This window comes from Thalassophryne amazonica, unplaced genomic scaffold (assembly GCF_902500255.1).
Source record: "Thalassophryne amazonica unplaced genomic scaffold, fThaAma1.1, whole genome shotgun sequence".
Lineage (NCBI taxonomy): Eukaryota > Metazoa > Chordata > Actinopteri > Batrachoidiformes > Batrachoididae > Thalassophryne > Thalassophryne amazonica.
In genome coordinates, this window is record NW_022986291.1 from 66,528 (window position 1) to 87,368 (window position 20,841).

The following is a 20,841-nucleotide window of genomic DNA, read 5'->3' on the forward strand; positions in this document are numbered from 1 at the left end:
CAACCCTCGAACACCATGGTGGACACCGGTGGTCAGGGAAGCCTTCCAACTGAAGGAGGAGTCCTTCTGGGATATTCTATCTCAGAGGACTCCAGAGGCAGTTGCAAGGTACCGACAGGCCCAAAGGGCAGCATCCTCTACTGTGAGGGAGGCAAAGCAGCGGGTGTGGGAGGAGTTCAGAGCAACTATGGAGAAAGACTTTCAGTCAGCACCAAAGTGCTTCTGGCGGACTGTGAGGCACCTCAGGAGGGGAAAACGGGGAACCATCCAAGCTGTCTACAGTAAGGACGGGACTTTGTTGACCTCAACTGAGGATGTAATCCGGGGCTGGAAAAAACACTGAGGAACTCCTGCATCAGACCAGAGTTTAAAAATGTGTTTATGAAAATCTCTTTGCTCACTTTGTCATCACCCTGCTGTGACACCCAGCAGGCTGACCCACAGGCCGCCCCTCTCCTCCTCCTGCAGACAGGACATAGAGGGACAGACGCAGGGACTAGCTGTGTCCAGCCTTGATTTTGTGTCAGTGTGAACGCTGCCTTTTGACAGCCCACATTACAGAAATCCATCACAGAGAACTTTAATCCCTGTAACTTTGGGTTATTCTGGATCATTGTGCGCAGAAATGTGATGCAAAACCATCCAAGGTGCAACACAATCAAACGGGCAAGAACCAACAGCTGATCACCTCTCCACAAAATTCAAGCACCGTGTGATGATAGAGGCAGCCCCACAGCATTCTGGTTTTGATGTTCCAGATCCACATTCTGACTTGTCCATCTAGTATAATTTGTTGGTAATCTTAAAAAGGGTATGACAGCATTTTGTAATTTTTTTGCAGTGATTCAACTTTATACTTGTGTGGAACTGAATGTTTATACCTGAACAAACACTGGTGTTGCGTTGGACATTTTGGTCAGTGCGCATATTCACCCCTGAAATTTTAGGTTTTGAGTCCCATTGGGATCTATAACATAATATAAAACAGACAGGCTGATCAAGTTACTTGTGTAGTCTTGTTGCTAATTGCAGGATCCTCATGGCCACCAAGGCTACTGTTGCTTGAAACATAGAAACCTGATTTTAAAAATCAAGGCTCACAGTATTTCTTATTCAACTTACCAGGTGCTCCAGTAGATGATTTATTCTGAAAGGTAGTGGGTCCAGCAGTTGTAGGCTTGGTGGAAAGTTCAATCTTCTGTGGACTGGTGGTAGCACTGAGGCTGGTAGGAAAGCCCTGATTCTTCACAGGTCTTTGAGGCACTGGTGTCGAGGTGGAGCACGTGTCCTGGGGACTGGCAGAGCAGCCTTGGAAAGACTTATTTTGAGGACTGTTTACTGACTGAATTCGTGGTTTGGTTGCAGGGATGTCAGTGTTCTGAGGACTTGCAGGAACCACACTGCTGGACTTGAGTGAAGAACCCACACCCTGTTGGAATGATGGTACCTTTGTGAATTCCCAAAATTAAAAAAAAGTCCTCCCCCCAGCCAAACACATCTTTACCAATCGATGCTCAAGTCACCTTTGAGAAATGTAGCTGAAAAACTTAGTTCAGCAATTTAATCTATTAACGTTAATATAGTCAGCTGTCCCAGGAGTTAAAATCCATCATACAGTCAAAACAGTGACAAAATTACACTAACAACCTACCCCCCCCTTAAAAAAAAAAAAAAAAAAAAAAAAAATCTTGAATGTTAGTAGTACACAACTCACCTGAATAACAATGAATACTGATGTATATTAACTCGGTCTTAGTGTTTAGATAATTTTTATTCTGTTTACATAATGCAGTTTTAGTGCTCTGTGAACTGTCCCATATTAATTAAATAACAGAATTACAAATATGTTGTAACTAATCACAAACTGCATTAACAAGTTAATAAATACTCGACAAAATGTTCAGGTTTGGAAAAAGTTGAATTTGTGTTCATTTTTAACTCGACTCATTTATTTTATCCGCTCATAGCTGATAATAGTCATCAGCTACACCTTCTGTCAAACATTTTAGAATATATCAGCTTTAGAATATGACCAGCAGTTGTTCCTTTGGTATAGAGCTTGAGGAGCACTCGATAAAGGTTCAGAGCAGAAACGCTGGTTCTTGGAGCCTGACAGCAGTCAGGCAGTTTCCCCAAACGCTGAATTTGTTAGTGCTTAATTGTTAATATTTTCCTTCTTTCTCAGTACCAGAAACACCAGTAAAAACCAGTGGTAATTATTTCATGTTGTCAGTATGTCAAAATTACATGAAGTGCTTGAGGTCCAGTGTGAAGTGCAGATTTGGGTGTCATGTTCTCCGCTGATGTTGGTTTGTTACGGTTTATTAAGTAGTACAGAGTCAGTGCAGCCGTCCACCAGAAGAGCACTTCAGGCTTCCATCTACTGACTAGTACTATGGAGATGCTGCATTTCCTTTGATAGCATGAAGTGGCACCTGCCCACAGAGCCAGAACTCCTGCTTTTTTGACCATGGTAATTACTGTACTTGACTGAAACCATAGACAGTACTCTATACTGACTCTTCCTCTATTGTCAAGAAGAGGAAGATAAGAGACAACAGCCAACAATTCAGATGAACTGAAGGTCGCCATAACAGCATCAGGGGCCTTCAGAACCCCTCAGTAGTACCACAGGCTGACTGCCTCCACGCACTCATACAATAACTTCTGCAAAAGGAGCCTCAACAAAGGGCAGAGTGCATAAGTAACCAAACATTCCAGATGTTCCACATCTGATTAGAAATGCTTTTTTGTATTGATCTCATGAAATATAAAATTTTCGAATTCATTCGATTTTTCTGTGCTGCAGACCGGTAAATATCACAATTTAAATACTAAAAAAAAATGGGAAAAAAAATGTATTTATATGAAATGAGTTCACAATATACAAAAAAAATAACCAATACAAAATATTAAACTTGACATTATTCTATTTTGAGATGCATCGGTATTTTTTAAGTGGTGAAATACGCTATACCTGTCAAAAAAAAAAAAAAAAAATCAGTTCAGACTAGGGATGGGGCCGATTTGATCCCGGATCGGTATTGGGTTCTGATACAGACATAATTCGCGTAACAGAAAATACCGATCCAACCCACAACATTTTCCGATACCGGAGAAGAGCCACTGTGAATCCTCTGCTGTTATTTGCTCTCTGCTTTTTACTGCCGAGTGGGAGGTTTTCTGGAGCAGAGCTGTTTGAGAGAGCTCTCTTCCACAGTGTTCTAGCTGCGGTTAGCAGCCATTTTCTGCCCGGCTCTCGGATTCTGGTTGTCTGAGCATGGATTTTCCAAAAGATTAAGTGAATAGTTGCTGAAAATGTGTTAGTTGAAAAGTTAGCTGCTTCACTGTCTCGAGGCTGTCAAACGCTATGAAAAGCAGCTCAGCGTGCAGCCAAGGAGGAGCCGAACAGAGATTCTGTCCGCTGAAAGGAAAAAAAAGTCTCCATTAAAATCCTGCGTGAGTGTCGATGACGATACATTTATTTTACAGTTGAAAGGCTTCATGTTTCCAAAAGTTCAAAGTTTGCACAGCACGAAAACAGTGAGAGAGAGCAAACGAGAGAAAGAGAGGGAGACAGACGACTTAATTTTTACTCTCCAACACTTGCTTTGACAATGTAAGCATATGTCTCCCATATCAATAAAGCTTCATTGAAACTGAAAATTGAGAAGGAGAGACAGACAGAAAGAGAGAGTGCAGCCTTTTCTTTTTAGGGCTATAAAAATAAAGTTATAAAAGCCTATAAAAAATAAAAGTACTTAATACTTTCACCAAAACATCAAATCTAGTCTTTCATCTTAGATACACCTTCTGGCAAATTGTAGCTGAACTTTCAGGTCTCCTTTTTAAGAAAAACGCATAAAAATCAGCAATAATGATAATAATATTAAAGCAAACAGAGATCTGATATCGGATCAGAAAAGTATCGGAATCAGCAGATATCCACATGTGAAGTGAAAAACTGTGCATCAGTGTATCCCGAGTTCGGACCCCACACATCCCAGCCATGGACTCTTCTCCCTTCAGACAGATGTTATTGAGGCATTCAGAGCAGAACATCCAGGTTCTGCAAAAGCTTCTTCCCCACTGCAATAAGAATCCTCAACTCTCAGAAACCTCCTCCAACTCCTCCCCCCATATTGTGTACATGTTTACTTTTTAAATGTTTGCACTACTTTGCACATTCCAGTATTTAAAATATTTATTGCATTCCTGTTATTTAAGGCCCGGTCCCACTGGGGAGAGGATTAATTGCGCATGAATTGAGTATACAAAGTTCGTTGTCATCCGCAACAAAATTGGCCAAAAATGAAAAATGTCCCAGATGAATTATGGATACACTGATCCTCTCCCTCCCAACTAGTCTGTACTTTGCTGCACGGTGAAACCTTCTGATAAGACCGGTGATTAAATTATTCATTTAATTCATCACAGAACCTACTGTGGACAAACTGTATCTGCATGAATTACTGACCAATTCCCATTTAAGTCAAAATGGGAGCCTTGCTACTGTCAAGACATGAAGTTTGTAAAATGTGTAACAAAAAAAAAAAAAAAAAAAAATTAATTTAATTTTCCCTGTGCTGAAGAGGATTAATAATGTATAGCAAATATATGACGAACAATCACGGTTGTATAACGCATGTATTGACGAAACGGATTGGACGCATTGCGATTATCACAGCAGTATTGTTAATACATTGCGCACGTGCAACACGTGCACGGCACCTGCATTGCGGTCATAAAAGAAGCACACTCGGGCCTTTCAGCATCACTATTCACACCAACACCACAGCCTCTGGAGCAATAGCTGGACTCGGACAAGTTGATTGGTATTGTAATGATCATAGAGTTAATGTTCATGTTGTCATGCAAGGGTTAGCAGTTCATGAGTTTGGGGAGCGGGAGGGGGAAGGCGCTCGGGGTTGTGAGATGGTGTTTTGTTTTTTTTCCAAAGAGAGTTCAGTGTGAGTTGCAGCTGTAACAGCAACTCTTGCTTTTGTTGGAGGTAAATAAATGTTCTGAAAGAGAACTGAGGTCCATGGCTGACTTCTCTGCAGCTGGGGATTTACAGTATGTTGTTGGATACAGTCTACTACAGTCTGTAGTTTTCTCTGGGCCCCTCCCCAATCAGACCGGGAGTGACATGTTTAGCCGCATGTTCTCCTTGAATTGCTGGCTGTCTGAGTGGTGTCCAAAAAATGAGGTGGGCTTCATAGATAATTGGCAAAGCTTCTGGGGAAAACCTGGTCTTGTTAGGAGAGACGGCATCCATCCCACTTTGGATGGAGCAGCTCTCATTTCTAGAAATCTGGCTAATTTTCTTAAATCCTCCAAACCGTGACTATCCAGGGTTGGGACCAGGAAGCAGAGTTGTAGTCTTACACACCTCTCTGCAGCTTCTCTCCCCCTGCCATCCCCTCATTACCCCATCCCCGTAGAGACGGTGCCTGCTCCCAGACCACCAATAACCAGTAAAAATCTATTTAAGCATAAAAATTCAAAAAGAAAAAATAATATAGCACCTTCAACTGCACCACAGACTAAAACAGTTAAATGTGGTCTATTAAACATTAGGTCTCTCTCTTCTAAGTCCCTGTTGGTAAATGATATAATAATTGATCAACATATTGATTTATTCTGCCTTACAGAAACCTGGTTACAGCAGGATGAATATGTTAGTTTAAATGAGTCAACACCCCCGAGTCACACTAACTGTCAGAATGCTCGTAGCACGGGCCGGGGCGGTGGATTAGCAGCAATCTTCCATTCCAGCTTATTAATTAATCAAAAACCCAGACAGAGCTTTAATTCATTTGAAAGCTTGTCTCTTAGTCTTGTCCATCCAAATTGGAAGTCCCAAAAAACAGTTTTATTTGTTATTATCTATCGTCCACCTGGTCGTTACTGTGAGTTTCTCTGTGAATTTTCAGACCTTTTGTCTGACTTAGTGCTTAGCTCAGATAAGATAATTATAGTGGGCGATTTTAACATCCACACAGATGCTGAGAATGACAGCCTCAACACTGCATTTAATCTATTATTAGACTCTATTGGCTTTGCTCAAAAAGTAAATGAGTCCACCCACCACTTTAATCATATCTTAGATCTTGTTCTGACTTATGGTATGGAAATAGAAGACTTAACAGTATTCCCTGAAAACTCCCTTCTGTCTGATCATTTTTTAATAACATTTACATTTACTCTGATGGACTACCCAGCAGTAGGGAATAAGTTTCATTACACTAGAAGTCTTTCAGAAAGCGCTGTAACTAGGTTTAAGGATATGATTCCTTCTTTATGTTCTCTAATGCCATATAACAACACAGTGCAGAATAGCTACCTAAACTCTGTAAGGGAGATAGAGTATCTCGTCAATAGTTTTACATCCTCATTGAAGACAGCTTTGGATGCTGTAGCTCCTCTGAAAAAGAGAGCTTTAAATCAGAAGTGTCTGACTCCATGGTATAACTTTCAAACTCGTAGCTTAAAGCAGATAACCCGTAAGTTGGAGAGGAAATGGCGTCTCACTAATTTAGAAGATCTTCACTTAGCCTGGAAAAAGAGTCTGTTGCTCTATAAAAAAGCCCTCCGTAAAGCTAGGACATCTTTCTACTCATCACTAATTGAAGAAAATAAGAACAACCCCAGGTTTCTTTTCAGCACTGTAGCCAGGCTGACAAAGAGTCAGAGCTCTATTGAGCTGAGTATTCCATTAACTTTAACTAGTAATGAGTTCATGACTTTCTTTGCTAACAAAATTTTAACTATTAGAGAAAAAATTACTCATAACCATCCCAAAGACGTATCGTTATCTTTGGCTGCTTTCAGTGATGCCGGTATTTGGTTAGACTCTTTCTCTCCGATTGTTCTGTCTGAGTTATTTTCATTAGTTACTTCATCCAAACCATCAACATGTTTATTAGACCCCATTCCTACCAGGCTGCTCAAGGAAGCCCTACCATTATTTAATGCTTCGATCTTAAATATGATCAATCTATCTTTGTTAGTTGGCTATGTACCACAGGCTTTTAAGGTGGCAGTAATTAAACCATTACTTAAAAAGCCATCACTTGACCCAGCTATCTTAGCTAATTATAGGCCAATCTCCAACCTTCCTTTTCTCTCAAAAATTCTTGAAAGGGTAGTTGTAAAACAGCTAACTGATCATCTGCAGAGGAATGGTCTATTTGAAGAGTTTCAGTCAGGTTTTAGAATTCATCATAGTACAGAAACAGCATTAGTGAAGGTTACAAATGATCTTCTTATGGCCTCGGACAGTGGACTCATCTCTGTGCTTGTTCTGTTAGACCTCAGTGCTGCTTTTGATACTGTTGACCATAAAATTTTATTACAGAGATTAGAGCATGCCATAGGTATTAAAGGCACTGCGCTGCGGTGGTTTGAATCATATTTGTCTAATAGATTACAATTTGTTCATGTAAATGGGGAATCTTCTTCACAGACTAAAGTTAATTATGGAGTTCCACAAGGTTCTGTGCTAGGACCAATTTTATTCACTTTATATATGCTTCCCTTAGGCAGTATTATTAGACGGTATTGCTTAAATTTTCATTGTTACGCAGATGATACCCAGCTTTATCTATCCATGAAGCCAGACGACACACACCAATTAGCTAAACTGCAGGATTGTCTTACAGACAAAGACATGGATGACCTCTAATTTCCTGCTTTTAAACTCAGATAAAACTGAAGTTATTGTACTTGGCCCCACAAATCTTAGAAACATGGTGTCTAACCAGATCCTTACTCTGGATGGCATTACCCTGACCTCTAGTAATACTGTGAGAAATCTTGGAGTCATTTTTGATCAGGATATGTCATTCAAAGCGCATATTAAACAAATATGTAGGACTGCTTTTTTGCATTTACGCAATATCTCTAAAATCAGAAAGGTCTTGTCTCAGAGTGATGCTGAAAAACTAATTCATGCATTTATTTCCTCTAGGCTGGACTATTGTAATTCATTATTATCAGGTTGTCCTAAAAGTTCCCTAAAAAGCCTTCAGTTAATTCAAAATGCTGCAGCTAGAGTGCTGACGGGGACTAGAAGGAGAGAGCATATCTCACCCATATTGGCCTCTCTTCATTGGCTTCCTGTTAATTCTAGAATAGAATTTAAAATTCTTCTTCTTACTTATAAGGTTTTGAATAATCAGGTCCCATCTTATCTTAGGGACCTCGTAGTACCATATCACCCCAATAGAGCGCTTCGCTCTCAGACTGCAGGCTTACTTGTAGTTCCTAGGGTTTGTAAGAGTAGAATGGGAGGCAGAGCCTTCAGCTTTCAGGCTCCTCTCCTGTGGAACCAGCTCCCAATTCAGATCAGGGAGACAGACACCCTCTCTACTTTTAAGATTAGGCTTAAAACTTTCCTTTTTGCTAAAGCTTATAGTTAGGGCTGGATCAGGTGACCCTGAACCATCCCTTAGTTATGCTGCTATAGACGTAGACTGCTGGGGGGTTCCCATGATGCACTGTTTCTTTCTCTTTTTGCTCTGTATGCACCACTCTGCATTTAATCATTAGTGATCGATCTCTGCTCCCCTCCACAGCATGTCTTTTTCCTGGTTCTCTCCCTCAGCCCCAACCAGTCCCAGCAGAAGACTGCCCCTCCCTGAGCCTGGTTCTGCTGGAGGTTTCTTCCTGTTAAAAGGGAGTTTTTCCTTCCCACTGTAGCCAAGTGCTTGCTCACAGGGGGTCGTTTTGACCGTTGGGGTTTTACATCATTATTGTATGGCCTTGCCTTACAATATAAAGCGCCTTGGGGCAACTGTTTGTTGTGATTTGGCGCTATATAAAAAAAAAATTGATTGATTGATTGATTGGATGCCAGCACTTTGGGGATCCATACCTACATCTGCACGTCTCCACAGCTGGACTGGCACTGACTGGCAGGTATGTCGATTTCTGTCACATATAGTACTTTGGGTTTACATGACGTGTTTGTTATGCATTCACAAATTGTCCGCAAATCAGATACAAAGCAGACATGATGCAAACACTTTATCCGTGGCCAATCTGTATGCATTCGCGACAACTTATTTTAGTTTGTGATGTGGACGTGATAGGCATGCTATATATCCGTTTTACACACTGTCCCATTCCACTGCCAAGCCGCAAATCCCTGTCAGTTGCAGATATACAGCACATAGCTTCAGTATGTAAGGCAAATATCATCCGCAACTACAATTTTGTGCAGCTCAAAAATCCTGGCAACGGAAAATGTGCCTCTGCAGATAATTGCGGATGTCGGCCAACTCATACAAGCATGTTTCACGGATATTGCGGATGTTTAGCGAATATGAGCCAATTTTGTGTGCAATCCATACACAAATCTTCCTAAACGTCAGTGGGACCGGGCCTTTAGTGTGTGTGTGTGTGTGTATATATATATATATATATATATATATGCATGCTTTAGGGGCGCCGAGAACAAAAAAATCGATTCATGTCCAAATCGCGATTCTTATTTATTAAGATTCTGAATCGATTCAAAGTGTCCAAGAATCGATTTTTAAAAAGCATTTTTTTTTAAAACATTTTCTTACTTACTCGCTGCGTGTACTGTTTGTCAGGCAACGACCTCCGTACTACAGCATCCCCACGAGGGGAGGGGAGGGTCCGGTGTGTTTCAAGCATTCGTGAACTGTAGCTTAGCATGGCGGTCGAAGAGCTAATTCAGCCAGCACCGTCTTTGCTGAAGGCAAGAGTCTGGGCACGTTTTGGATTTCATTATTTGCTGAGTAAGAAAGAGCTTGACATGACTTATGCAGTGTACAAAATCTGTAAAATGAAAGTCAAGTACTTCACAACACTTGAAACACTTGAAATCTGCAAGCCCACATGCTACGCCATCACCCGGAGCTAAAATAAGCAGAGCAGCGGTCTCTGCCGACTACTGACCAGCGCACACGCCATCACTTCACTAAACTGCCAGCCAACTCTGAACGAGCAAAGCAGATAAGTAAATTTACATCTTTAGAATCACTTGATTACCCTTGTAAAGCTGCATTTTCTTAAACATAAACATTTTTTTAAGTAATATAACTTTCTCAGAGCTCTTTGAATCGAAAATCGATTCTGAAACAAATCGTCACCCCAAGAATCGGAATCGAATTGAATCGTGAGTTGTTGTACGATTCACATCCCTAATATATATATATATATATATATATATTTATTTCTCCACTCAGATTGCAATAGCCAATCACAGATTAGCCTGTCTGTCCATCATTTACCTGTATTTTGGCATGCTTGGCACCAGAAAGTTATGTTGCATCCAAAAAGGCTAGGACCAAAAGTTATATTGGATCGGTTCCCACTGACCAATAGCGTTAGAGCTTACTGCCAACAGCTAGCCAATCAGAGCGCAACATACGAAGGTCAGGAACTTGCTGACAGACGCTGGTTGAAAAAATGGCAACAAACACGTCAACAACAGCAGAAAATCGTCTGCTAACTAGGTTTGCCGAGTTCACAGAGGAGGAACTGGTGGAAATATTGAACTCCAAGGATGCCAAAAACACTAAGAAAGTAGACAAGCATGCTACTGATGTTTTAGAAGCATTCATCACATCAGAATCAATCATATGCTGTTCACAATAAAAGAAATTGATCTAATTTACTTGACTCTTTGTTGTTTGCTTAATTTGGGAGGGGGGTGGAGAACATAATTGATGGATGGCAAGTAGTCCAACATAGAGAAATATTGGAGGAGGCGTAGCTGAGTCCAATATAACATTTCTTCATCCAATATTTCTCTATGTTGGATGACTTACCATTATATATATATATATATATATATATATATATATATATATATATATATATATATATATATATATATATATATATATATATATATATATATATATATATATATATATATATATATATATATATGTGTGTGTGTGTGTGTGTGTGTGTGTGTGTGTGTGTGTGTGTGTGTGTGTGTCATTTAGCATATTGTTATTCATAGTATCCATTACTTTATATATTCATGTTTCCACCCTGTAAATTGTACACACACATATTTGCCATTTTATTTTTATTCATCTTTGTTTTTACGTGGAGACAGTGGCAATGACATTTCATTATACTTTGTTCCTTTCACGAGATGAAATGACAATAAAGAAATCTTGAATCTTATTGCTTCATGCAGCAATAAGCAAAATGAGTTCAATTATTTATAACAAACACCACAACACAAAGCAAATGTTTATGCGCTAATCAACGTTACAGTACGCAACACACACACACACAAAGTTAGTAGTAGTGGCGATCTGCCCATAGGAGGTGCTCGGGCACCACCCTCCCAGATGCGGAGAAAAATTCTAATTTTTTTTTTTTTTTTTTTTTTTTTTTTTTTTAAGTATTATCAATGTCAGTTTTACTTAATAATATGTGCCTACATGTAATCTGAATTATTTAAACATTTCCACCATCTGACTCTCATTCAATAGTGAATTTGCACAGACAAAATGACCAATTCTGTATGTTGCTACGGAAAAAATAAATATTTGACACATCAGCGTCACCAAATTTAATGGCTTGGGGGCGATAGAATTTTCACCCCTGGACCAATTGTGTGTGGTTGCTGAGGAAAAATAAATATTTGGCCAGTCACCATCGCCAAATTTAATGGCTTGGGTGGGGTGACCCGCGATAGAATTTTCACCCCTGGATTCATTAAAGTGCTGCTGTTTTTGGTGGAAACAAAAGCCCCACTGGAGTAAGTTGAAGAACTTTGAGACAGTTTTTGGGAGGTGAGGGGAACCTGGGATACAGGAGCAACCACAAACTGCCACACACTGGTGGCGCTCACGTCGGCTCGAAGTTTGGTAGGTGGAAAAGAAGCAGCATAATGCCAACAAAAACCTGCTCCCAGCATCATTTCTTACAAATGGAACCCAGTCTGTTTGAGTTTTGAGTTTGTGTTTTATGGAGGCATGTGGTCGCACATTGCGCTCAGGTCTGTGAGAAGAAAAAAAAAAAAAAAAAAAACGCGAACCGCTTCACTGAATAGTTCGCAGCAGGACGACTGGTATAAAGGGGACAATGTTCAGTGAGGATTTGAAGAAAAGTTTTCTGTATCGAGTCTCGGCTATGGATTTGATTTGACTGTTGGCAGCCCTTCACCTCTTGAGGTGAGTCGCTTCTCTTTCTTTCTTACTCACTCACTTTTTTGGAAGGTGATGTGAACATTGTCATATGTACATAATGTTCTTATGTCAATTGAGGAATGTTTCTATATTTTTAAAGAGTCTAAATGTGGTGATGTTTTCTGTTCTGTTAAGGTCGGTGTCACTGTGAACACCAGGGTCTGTGTCTGAAGATAATGTCAGTGCAGTACAGTTTATGTGTGTAATTGGTGTCAAATGGTGAAATGTTTCTTGCTCAAGAACTTGAGTGTTGTATTGTATCTGATACTGTTACTTTCCAAAGTATAAATGAGGCCTAATAGTTGTAAATGTTTAACTTTATCTGTGAAACTGCTGATTGTCACCATTTTCCTGCTGAACAAACTTCAAACACTTTGGAAACACGAAGCCTTTCAACTGTAAAATAAACCGTAAATTTCTCAATGTATCACCAGAGACACTCACACAACGAACTGATTTAATACTGAAGAATTCTGATTGAGTTTTTTTTTTTTTTTTTTTTTTTTGCCATTCAGTGGAGAGAAAGTGAAGCTCTGTTCAGCTCTGCTCCTGACCTTGTTTTACAGCCGTGGGACGCTGAAGTGGCTGATTTTTTTTCAGAAACAATTCAGTTCATTTTTCAAAAAATCTGTGCTTGGCAGTACAGACAATTTGAACCAGAGAGCCGGGCAGTAACTTGCAGCTACCCGTGGTTTAAAACCCTCTGCTGCGGTGCACGGAAGAAACAGCTCAGCTTCAGCTCAGAAACCTCCCCCTCCCCTCCTCATGCTGAGCAGTAAACAGAGCAGAGAGCAAGCAGCAGCAGTTGAGAGGTTTCACAGACGTGGCTTTCTCCAGTATCAGAAAAGGCAGCAGGATGGATCGATATTTTCCAATACTTGAATTATGTTGGTATCAGAAGCCGATATTGGATCAGATCAGTCGCAACCTTAATTTGAACAGTCAAAGATAATTTTGAAATAGCAGAATATGACATGGAAGTAGGACCTGAAATGATTTTCCTTTTAGTTGTGAACCAAATTATACATTAACTCAGAACAATTAAACTACATGAAACTCATGAAGACTAAAAAGACAAAAAGACTGTTAAAGCATTTCAAAAACCACAGCTAAAGCTTGTAGAATATTAAACCATGGTAAAATATTAATGACATACTTTATAGTAAAAAAGTCACTTATTCTTATACTCTAATCCATTCAAAGGCACAATGTCTTTTTTTCCCAATGAAATCAAGTCTGTGTATTCTTGTCTGAAATCCTGTTTGAACAGCACATTTACTTTCCAGTGAAACAAAATTCTTATGTTTTCTGATGGTACAAGATGCAGTTCACTTTTCCCGTTTCTTCTGTCTTTCAGATAGGTTCATTAATACTTTAAATTCAAGGCAGCGCCAATTCCGCAGATTCTTGTCCTTATTAAACGTTTTCACACAGTCTTTCTTGCCATCTTCCCTCTGTCCAATGTCGCTTGTGACAGACACGCCACAACATTCTCCTTTTAAAACCTTGATAGCTCTAAAAGTATGAGATGTCCACATGCTACTCTTAGCTTAAGAACAGTGTTTTGGAGCAGGCACACAGCGTTGCCATAGCAACCAACCACCCCCACTTTACAACTGTTCTAACAGCCACACTTTGAGTGAGGTATTTTTCTCAGCAGAGTTCCGCGGACATGGATCTGTGTCCGTGGATTTATAATAAAACTTGTACGTTGTAAAAAAAAAAAAATTAAAAAAAAAAAAGCTTTGTGATAGGCATTTTAAAAACTAAGTGACGATCACAATTACAGAGTACAATACTAGCACCCACACCCACACACCACGACGAAATGTAAGGAATTCCTTGGATCCTTGGAGTTTTCACAACCCTGAACTTATCACGTGTTGATGGTGCCATCTTGTGGCCTCAGATAATGCAGGAATTTTTTTTCATATGAGCGTTGCTTCAAAATATGCCTCATGACCATTTAAGAATAAGGGGGGGGCTGAAAATGCAGTATTTAGTCATAAATCTCAATCGCCTCTACGCACATATGGATTATTTTTGTGTCTTCTCATACCTGAGCAAAATTTGTGAATGCCTGGGATGAAAAAACTTTTTGTGATTTTAAGTGATCATTTGTTACGATCAGAGTCTGTAAGAGACACCACTGACCTGAGCCTCACGTGGTTTACTGCTCACAGCCACACTTGTATCTCTGCAGGCAAACTTGGGACCAGAGGTTGGAGTAAACTTCCCTTGTGTGTTTGCTTTGGGAACAGCTACATGGCTAAGGTTGTCCTCCCAGGATCCAATGGTGGCAGCCAGGTTTGCCAGCCTGCCTCTCCTGCCTAGTGGAGCTTCTGATGATGGGGTAATGACAGCAGCTGGTGGGGCATCAACTTGTCTTTTCATCATAGTCAGAGGAGTGCAGTCTGAAACGGCCTCATGCGAGCCTGAGAAGACTGTAAAAAAGGTGTCCATTTAGTCAGGAACAACATCTTGTGAATGCTCACGTCCTGATTTTAAAATCTGCCTATTTCAAACTGAGATGTTTAAAATTCAGATCACATTTGTGTCATGACTGTTAATCAAAGAGAGCAGATTATTGAGAAAACATCTGACAAAATAAAGCAAACTAAAAAAATTCTGACATGCTGACCAAAAATAAATAACTCTACCATCTCCATCCCAACACTTTCTCTGCTCTGCAAGTCTCTGGAGGCGAGTCTTCATCCCAGCAGCAGTAGCAGACAGTGCTGAGCCTTCTACCACATCCTCCTCCTTTCTCTGCCGGGCTGAACCGGCAGGCAACATTTCTGCTTCCCTGCTGCTTGAAACAGCAGGTGCAGGACTCAGAGCAGCCGTTTCTGGGTCTGGTTGTGGAGTTTGAAGCTGCTCTGTTGGGGACTGGATGGCGGGCTGATTAACAGTTCTTCCCATGGAGGATGAAGGGCAGATTTTTGGTAGTCCTGTCGGGGTTTTTTTGACTGTAAGAGGATCCTGAAGCATGAGAGCCGCAGGTCGTGTCATCAGTGGTTCTTGGTTCTCCTCTGGGACCGGCTGGATATTTTCCTCAGAGTACCTTCTCTTGGAGGGAGAAGGCTTAGAAGCTGCCTGTGTTTCTGTGAGAAAGGAGCAGAAAAAAAATATTTGTTGGTGACATCTGCAGTGAGCCATCACAAAGAACAATAACCTGGGGGGGGGGGTATTTCTGCATACATCATTTAAGTAAGTAAACTAGGAAGTAAACTTTATTTATATAGCGCTTTTCGCAGACAGGGGTCACAAAGGGCTTTACAAGGTAAAACAATAAAAATACACACTCAGTACTAAAAAATTATTGGCCATGAAAAGCCTGTTTAAAAAGTAGAGTCTTTAGTTGCTTTTTGAACATCTCAACAGAGTCCAGGGATCGCAGGGACAGAGGGAGTTCGTTCCAGAGTCGAGGCGCTACGGCTTTAAAAGATCGGTCTCCTCGAGTTTTAAAGCAAGTTGAGGAACCATCAACAGGTTCTGACCTAAAGATCTGAGGCTGCGGGCTGAGGTGTAAGGCTGAATCAAGTCAGCAATGTAATCAGGAGCCTGTCCATGTAGTGCTCTGAAAGTCAAAACCAAGTTTTTAAAATTAATTCTGGAGGCAACAGGGAGCCAGTGGAGGGATTCCAAGATAGGCGTGATGTGGGTTCTCCTATTGGTGCGGGTCAGAAGCCTCGCAGCAGAGTTCTGGACATACTGCAACCGATTTATCTCCTTCTTACCCAGGCAAGTGAACAGGCTGTTGCAATAGTCCAACCATGTGGAGACAAAGGCATGGATGATTTCCTCTAATTCTTTCTGTGACACCAACTGTTTAAGTTTGGCGATTTTTCGCAGTTGAAAGAAGCAATTCTTCACAAGCTTGCTTGTGTGCTGAGCAAGAGACATTCCTTCATCAAAAATAACGCCAAGGTTTCTAAGGGTTGTTTTTGCCATTAAGCCCATTTTACACTTTTAAATAGCTACACAGAAGTTAAATATTTGAATTAGTATTTATTTACTATCATTAATGTATAGTTTACACAGCCAGTCTCCTACTGTGTCTCGTTTGAACCCCTGTGTGATATCGTGTGTGATATCGTGTGATTTGACCACTTCCAGGGACACCTGCCGTTGCACAACATAAACACAGCCTCACTTAACATGAAAAGATGGTGTACAGTTTAGTTTTTGGCTGCAATCTCCGAAGCTGTCGTAAAGTGCAGTTTTTTCAGTTCCCAGTGGAGAAAGTTAGAAGATGCAAATAAGAGAGGGTGTGTCAGTAAGTTTTTGCAAGATTTAATGTAAATAATGAGCCAGACGAGTGGCTGGCCAATAATGTGACTGTCCCCGAAGTAGCACATACGTTTTCATTTTAACTCTATCGCCCACCCTCAAACAAGATTGTAGTGCCCAGTAAACATCTGTTGTATTCTATATGGTACCCACTTTCCTCGAATTGATGAGTATCAGTGCTGAACTTCATTTCACACCTCTGTTACTGGGCACATCCAGACTGCTCTGTCTGGTACATGTGAGATTTTAATGGAAATCCATTGTGATGGGACAGGACCGTTTTGTCCAATGTGAGCAAAAATCCATTATACAAAATCTGGTATATACTGTGTTTATTACATGGAAAAGTATACAAAAGCATTGGGACTTTTGCTGTTATCCGGTGAATGCAAATATACGGTTTATACAATGACTGTTTAAGTAAGTTAAAGGAATACAGTAAAATAGAAAAAAAAAAACTTCTTACTCACTGCACAAAACTAGGATTTCTTGCATTCCGTTTGTAGTGTCCTCAATGATCAGCCAAAAAATCTTACCACACAGCACATTCTGTTCCTTATTATAACTGTCACTAGTGTGTTGTCTGTGGGGATCCACGGGCTCTAGATTGGGTCATGTTTATAAAATAAGTAGCTGACATTTTTTTTTAAGGGTGGTAATAAATTGTGCAACGTTTCTATAATGATTTGGAATGGTGTGTGAGCCCAGAATGTTTTTAAACCCTTAGACCTCAACAATTTATAGAACAACTCGACCCTTTGATTTCCTCTCAATTACGTAATTTTTTTAGTGTCAGTTTACTGTCTTAATGTAATTATAAATGGTTAAGGTTCTTGTCATCATATACACGCTATTACTATTATTATCATTATTATGATCTATATCAGTGGTTTTCAAACTAAGGGGCGCGCACCCCCTGGGGGGCACCAGAGTTCTTCAGGTGGCACGCAAGGGTTGGCTATCGAGAAACCTCTTTTTTGCGAGAATTGTTAAGAAATGATTCAATCCACCGATATCAATAGTCTTTTTGCTTAACGATTCCCTTATCGGTCCGTCAGAGCGGCCGTTGTTTTTGAGGGTGTTATATTGGGAAAACGATCATTTCTCTACGCTGATTGCAGATCCTGCAGCAGGTCTGTAATCAACCGCTTCTGCAACGGCTGTTCTTGAAGCAATGAAGCAATGCTTCGACCCACTGCTTCATTGGTTCATTGCTTCCCTGTTTTTCAGAAGCGGCAAGTTGTGAGTCACTTTTGTGCTAATTAAAGTCACTAACTGGGACTCTTGTCTTGTTGCAGGCAAGTCCGGCCGGAATTAATAACTTCAAAGTGAATCGCCGTTTTAAATCAAATGACACCTGTTTCCAAACGTTGGAACACAGACACCAAACTACAACAGACTAAAATGTTTTTTCCTCCCAAAATGAGACGTCGGTTTATGAAGTCACTCCTTGCTTGCCTCTACTGGTGGTTGGCTCTCACTGCGGTATTGTATCACTTCCTGTTCCGGAGCACAGCGGTGTTTTTCTGTATCTGTTAGCTGTTTAATCTGCGCAGTTAGATTGATCTAGTTATCTAGATTACGATTTGTTTCCCAGTGTAATCTTTACGTGCCTTAACTAAAGCACTCCTTCTGCTGAATCACCTCTAAATTATTTACACATTATTCACTTTGCGTGTTTTTAGGAATCCGCTAGCTTAGCGTAGCTACTAGCTCTTAGCCGATTTAGCATGGCGGCTTCTCCTGTCTCTCCCGCACTTTTCTGCTCTGGGTGTGAAATGTTTAGTTATTCCTCGGCCTCCTTTAGCAGTAACGGTACTTGTAATAAGTGTAGCTTATTCGTAGCTTTGGAGGCCAGGCTGGGCGAATTGGAGACTCGGCTCCGCACCGTGGAAAATTCTACAGCTAGCCAGGCCCCTGTAGTCGGTGCGGACCAAGGTAGCTTAGCCGCCGTTAGTTACCCCCTGGCAGATCCCGAGCAGCCGGGAAAGCAGGCTGACTGGGTGACTGTGAGGAGGAAGCGTAGCCCTAAACAGAAGCCCCGTGTACACCGCCAACCCGTTCACATCTCTAACCGTTTTTCCCCACTGGACGACACACCCGCCGAGGATCAAACTCTGGTTATTGGCGACTCTGTTTTGCGAAATGTGAAGTTAGCGACACCAGCAACCATAGTCAATTGTCTTCCGGGGGCCAGAGCAGGCGACATTGAAGGAAATTTGAAACTGCTGGCTAAGGCTAAGCGTAAATTTGGTAAGATTGCAATTCACGTCGGCAGTAATGACACCCGGTTACGCCAATCGGAGGTCACTAAAATTAACATTAAATCGGTGTGTAACTTTGCAAAAACAATGTCGGACTCTGTAGTTTTCTCTGGGCCCCTCCCCAATCAGACCGGGAGTGACATGTTTAGCCGCATGTTCTCCTTGAATTGCTGTCTGTCTGAGTGGTGTCCAAAAAATGAGGTGGGCTTCATAGATAATTGGCAAAGCTTCTGGGGAAAACCTGGTCTTGTTAGGAGAGACGGCATCCATCCCACTTTGGATGGAGCAGCTCTCATTTCTAGAAATCTGGCCAATTTTCTTAAATCCTCCAAACCGTGACTATCCAGGGTTGGGACCAGGAAGCAGAGTTGTAGTCTTACACACCTCTCTGCAGCTTCTCTCCCCCTGCCATCCCCTCATTACCCCATCCCCGTAGAGACGGTGCCTGCTCCCAGACTACCAATAACCAGCAAAAATCTATTTAAGCATAAAAATTCAAAAAGAAAAAATAATATAGCACCTTCAACTGCACCACAGACTAAAACAGTTAAATGTGGTCTATTAAACATTAGGTCTCTCTCTTCTAAGTCCCTGTTGGTAAATGATATAATAATTGATCAACATATTGATTTATTCTGCCTTACAGAAACCTGGTTACAGCAGGATGAATATGTTAGTTTAAATGAGTCAACACCCCCGAGTCACACTAACTGTCAGAATGCTCGTAGCACGGGCCGAGGAGGAGGATTAGCAGCAATCTTCCATTCCAGCTTATTAATTAATCAAAACCCAGACAGAGCTTTAATTCATTTGAAAGCTTGACTCTTAGTCTTGTCCATCCAAATTGGAAGTCCCAAAAACCAGTTTTATTTGTTATTATCTATCGTCCACCTGGTCATTACTGTGAGTTTCTCTGTGAATTTTCAGACCTTTTGTCTGACTTAGTGCTTAGCTCAGATAAGATAATTATAGTGGGACGATTTTAACATCCACACAGATGCTGAGAATGACAGCCTCAACACTGCATTTAATCTATTATTAGACTCTATTGGCTTTGCTCAAAAAGTAAATGAGTCCACCCACCACTTAATCATATCTTAGATCTTGTTCTGACTTATGGTATGGAAATAGAAGACTTAACAGTATTCCCTGAAAACTCCCTTCTGTCTGATCATTTCTTAATAACATTTACATTTACTCTGATGGACTACCCAGCAGTGGGGAATAAGTTTCATTACACTAGAAGTCTTTCAGAAAGCGCTGTAACTAGGTTTAAGGATATGATTCCTTCTTTATGTTCTCTAATGCCATATACCAACACAGTGCAGAGTAGCTACCTAAACTCTGTAAGTGAGATAGAGTATCTCGTCAATAGTTTTACATCCTCATTGAAGACAACTTTGGATGCTGTAGCTCCTCTAAAAAAGAGAGCTTTAAATCAGAAGTGCCTGACTCCGTGGTATAACTCACAAACTCGTAGCTTAAAGCAGATAACCCGTAAGTTGGAGAGGAAATGGCGTCTCACTAATTTAGAAGATCTTCACTTAGCCTGGAAAAAGAGTCTGTTGCTCTATAAAAAAGCCCTCCGTAAAGCTAGGACATCTTTCTACTCATCACTAATTGAAGAAAATAAGAACAACCCCAGGTTTCTTTTCAGCACTGTAGCCAGGCTGACAAAGAGTCAGAGCTCTATTGAGCTGAGTATTCCATTAACTTTAACTAGTAATGACTTCATGACTTTCTTTGCTAACAAAATTTTAACTATTAGAGAAAAAATTACTCATAACCATCCCAAAGACGTATCGTTATCTTTGGCTGCTTTCAGTGATGCCTGTATTTGGTTAGACTCTTTCTCTCCGATTGTTCTGTCTGAGTTATTTTCATTAGTTACTTCATCCAAACCATCAACATGTTTATTAGACCCCATTCCTACCAGGCTGCTCAAGGAAGCCCTACCATTATTTAATGCTTTGATCTTAAATATGATCAATCTATCTTTGTTAGTTGGCTATGTACCACAGGCTTTTAAGGTGGCAGTAATTAAACCATTACTTAAAAAGCCATCACTTGACCCAGCTATCTTAGCTAATTATAGG

At 40.6% G+C, this 20,841-nt stretch overlaps 1 protein-coding gene across 1 annotated transcript in view; it reads right to left on the reverse strand.

Moving 5' to 3' along the window:
- anln (anillin, actin binding protein) overlaps positions 1-20,841 on the reverse strand; it is a gene marked incomplete at its 3' end in the record, with an annotated part of 89,714 nt that overhangs the window by 59,642 nt on the left and 9,231 nt on the right. Inside the window, exons 3-5 of the mRNA XM_034165529.1 lie at positions 14,849-15,292; positions 14,343-14,632; positions 1,123-1,429 (exon numbers count right to left, since the gene is read on the reverse strand). Of these exons, the coding sequence (XP_034021420.1) occupies positions 1,123-1,429; positions 14,343-14,632; positions 14,849-15,292 (1,041 nt within the window). The remainder of the gene's footprint in view (positions 1-1,122; positions 1,430-14,342; positions 14,633-14,848; positions 15,293-20,841) is intronic.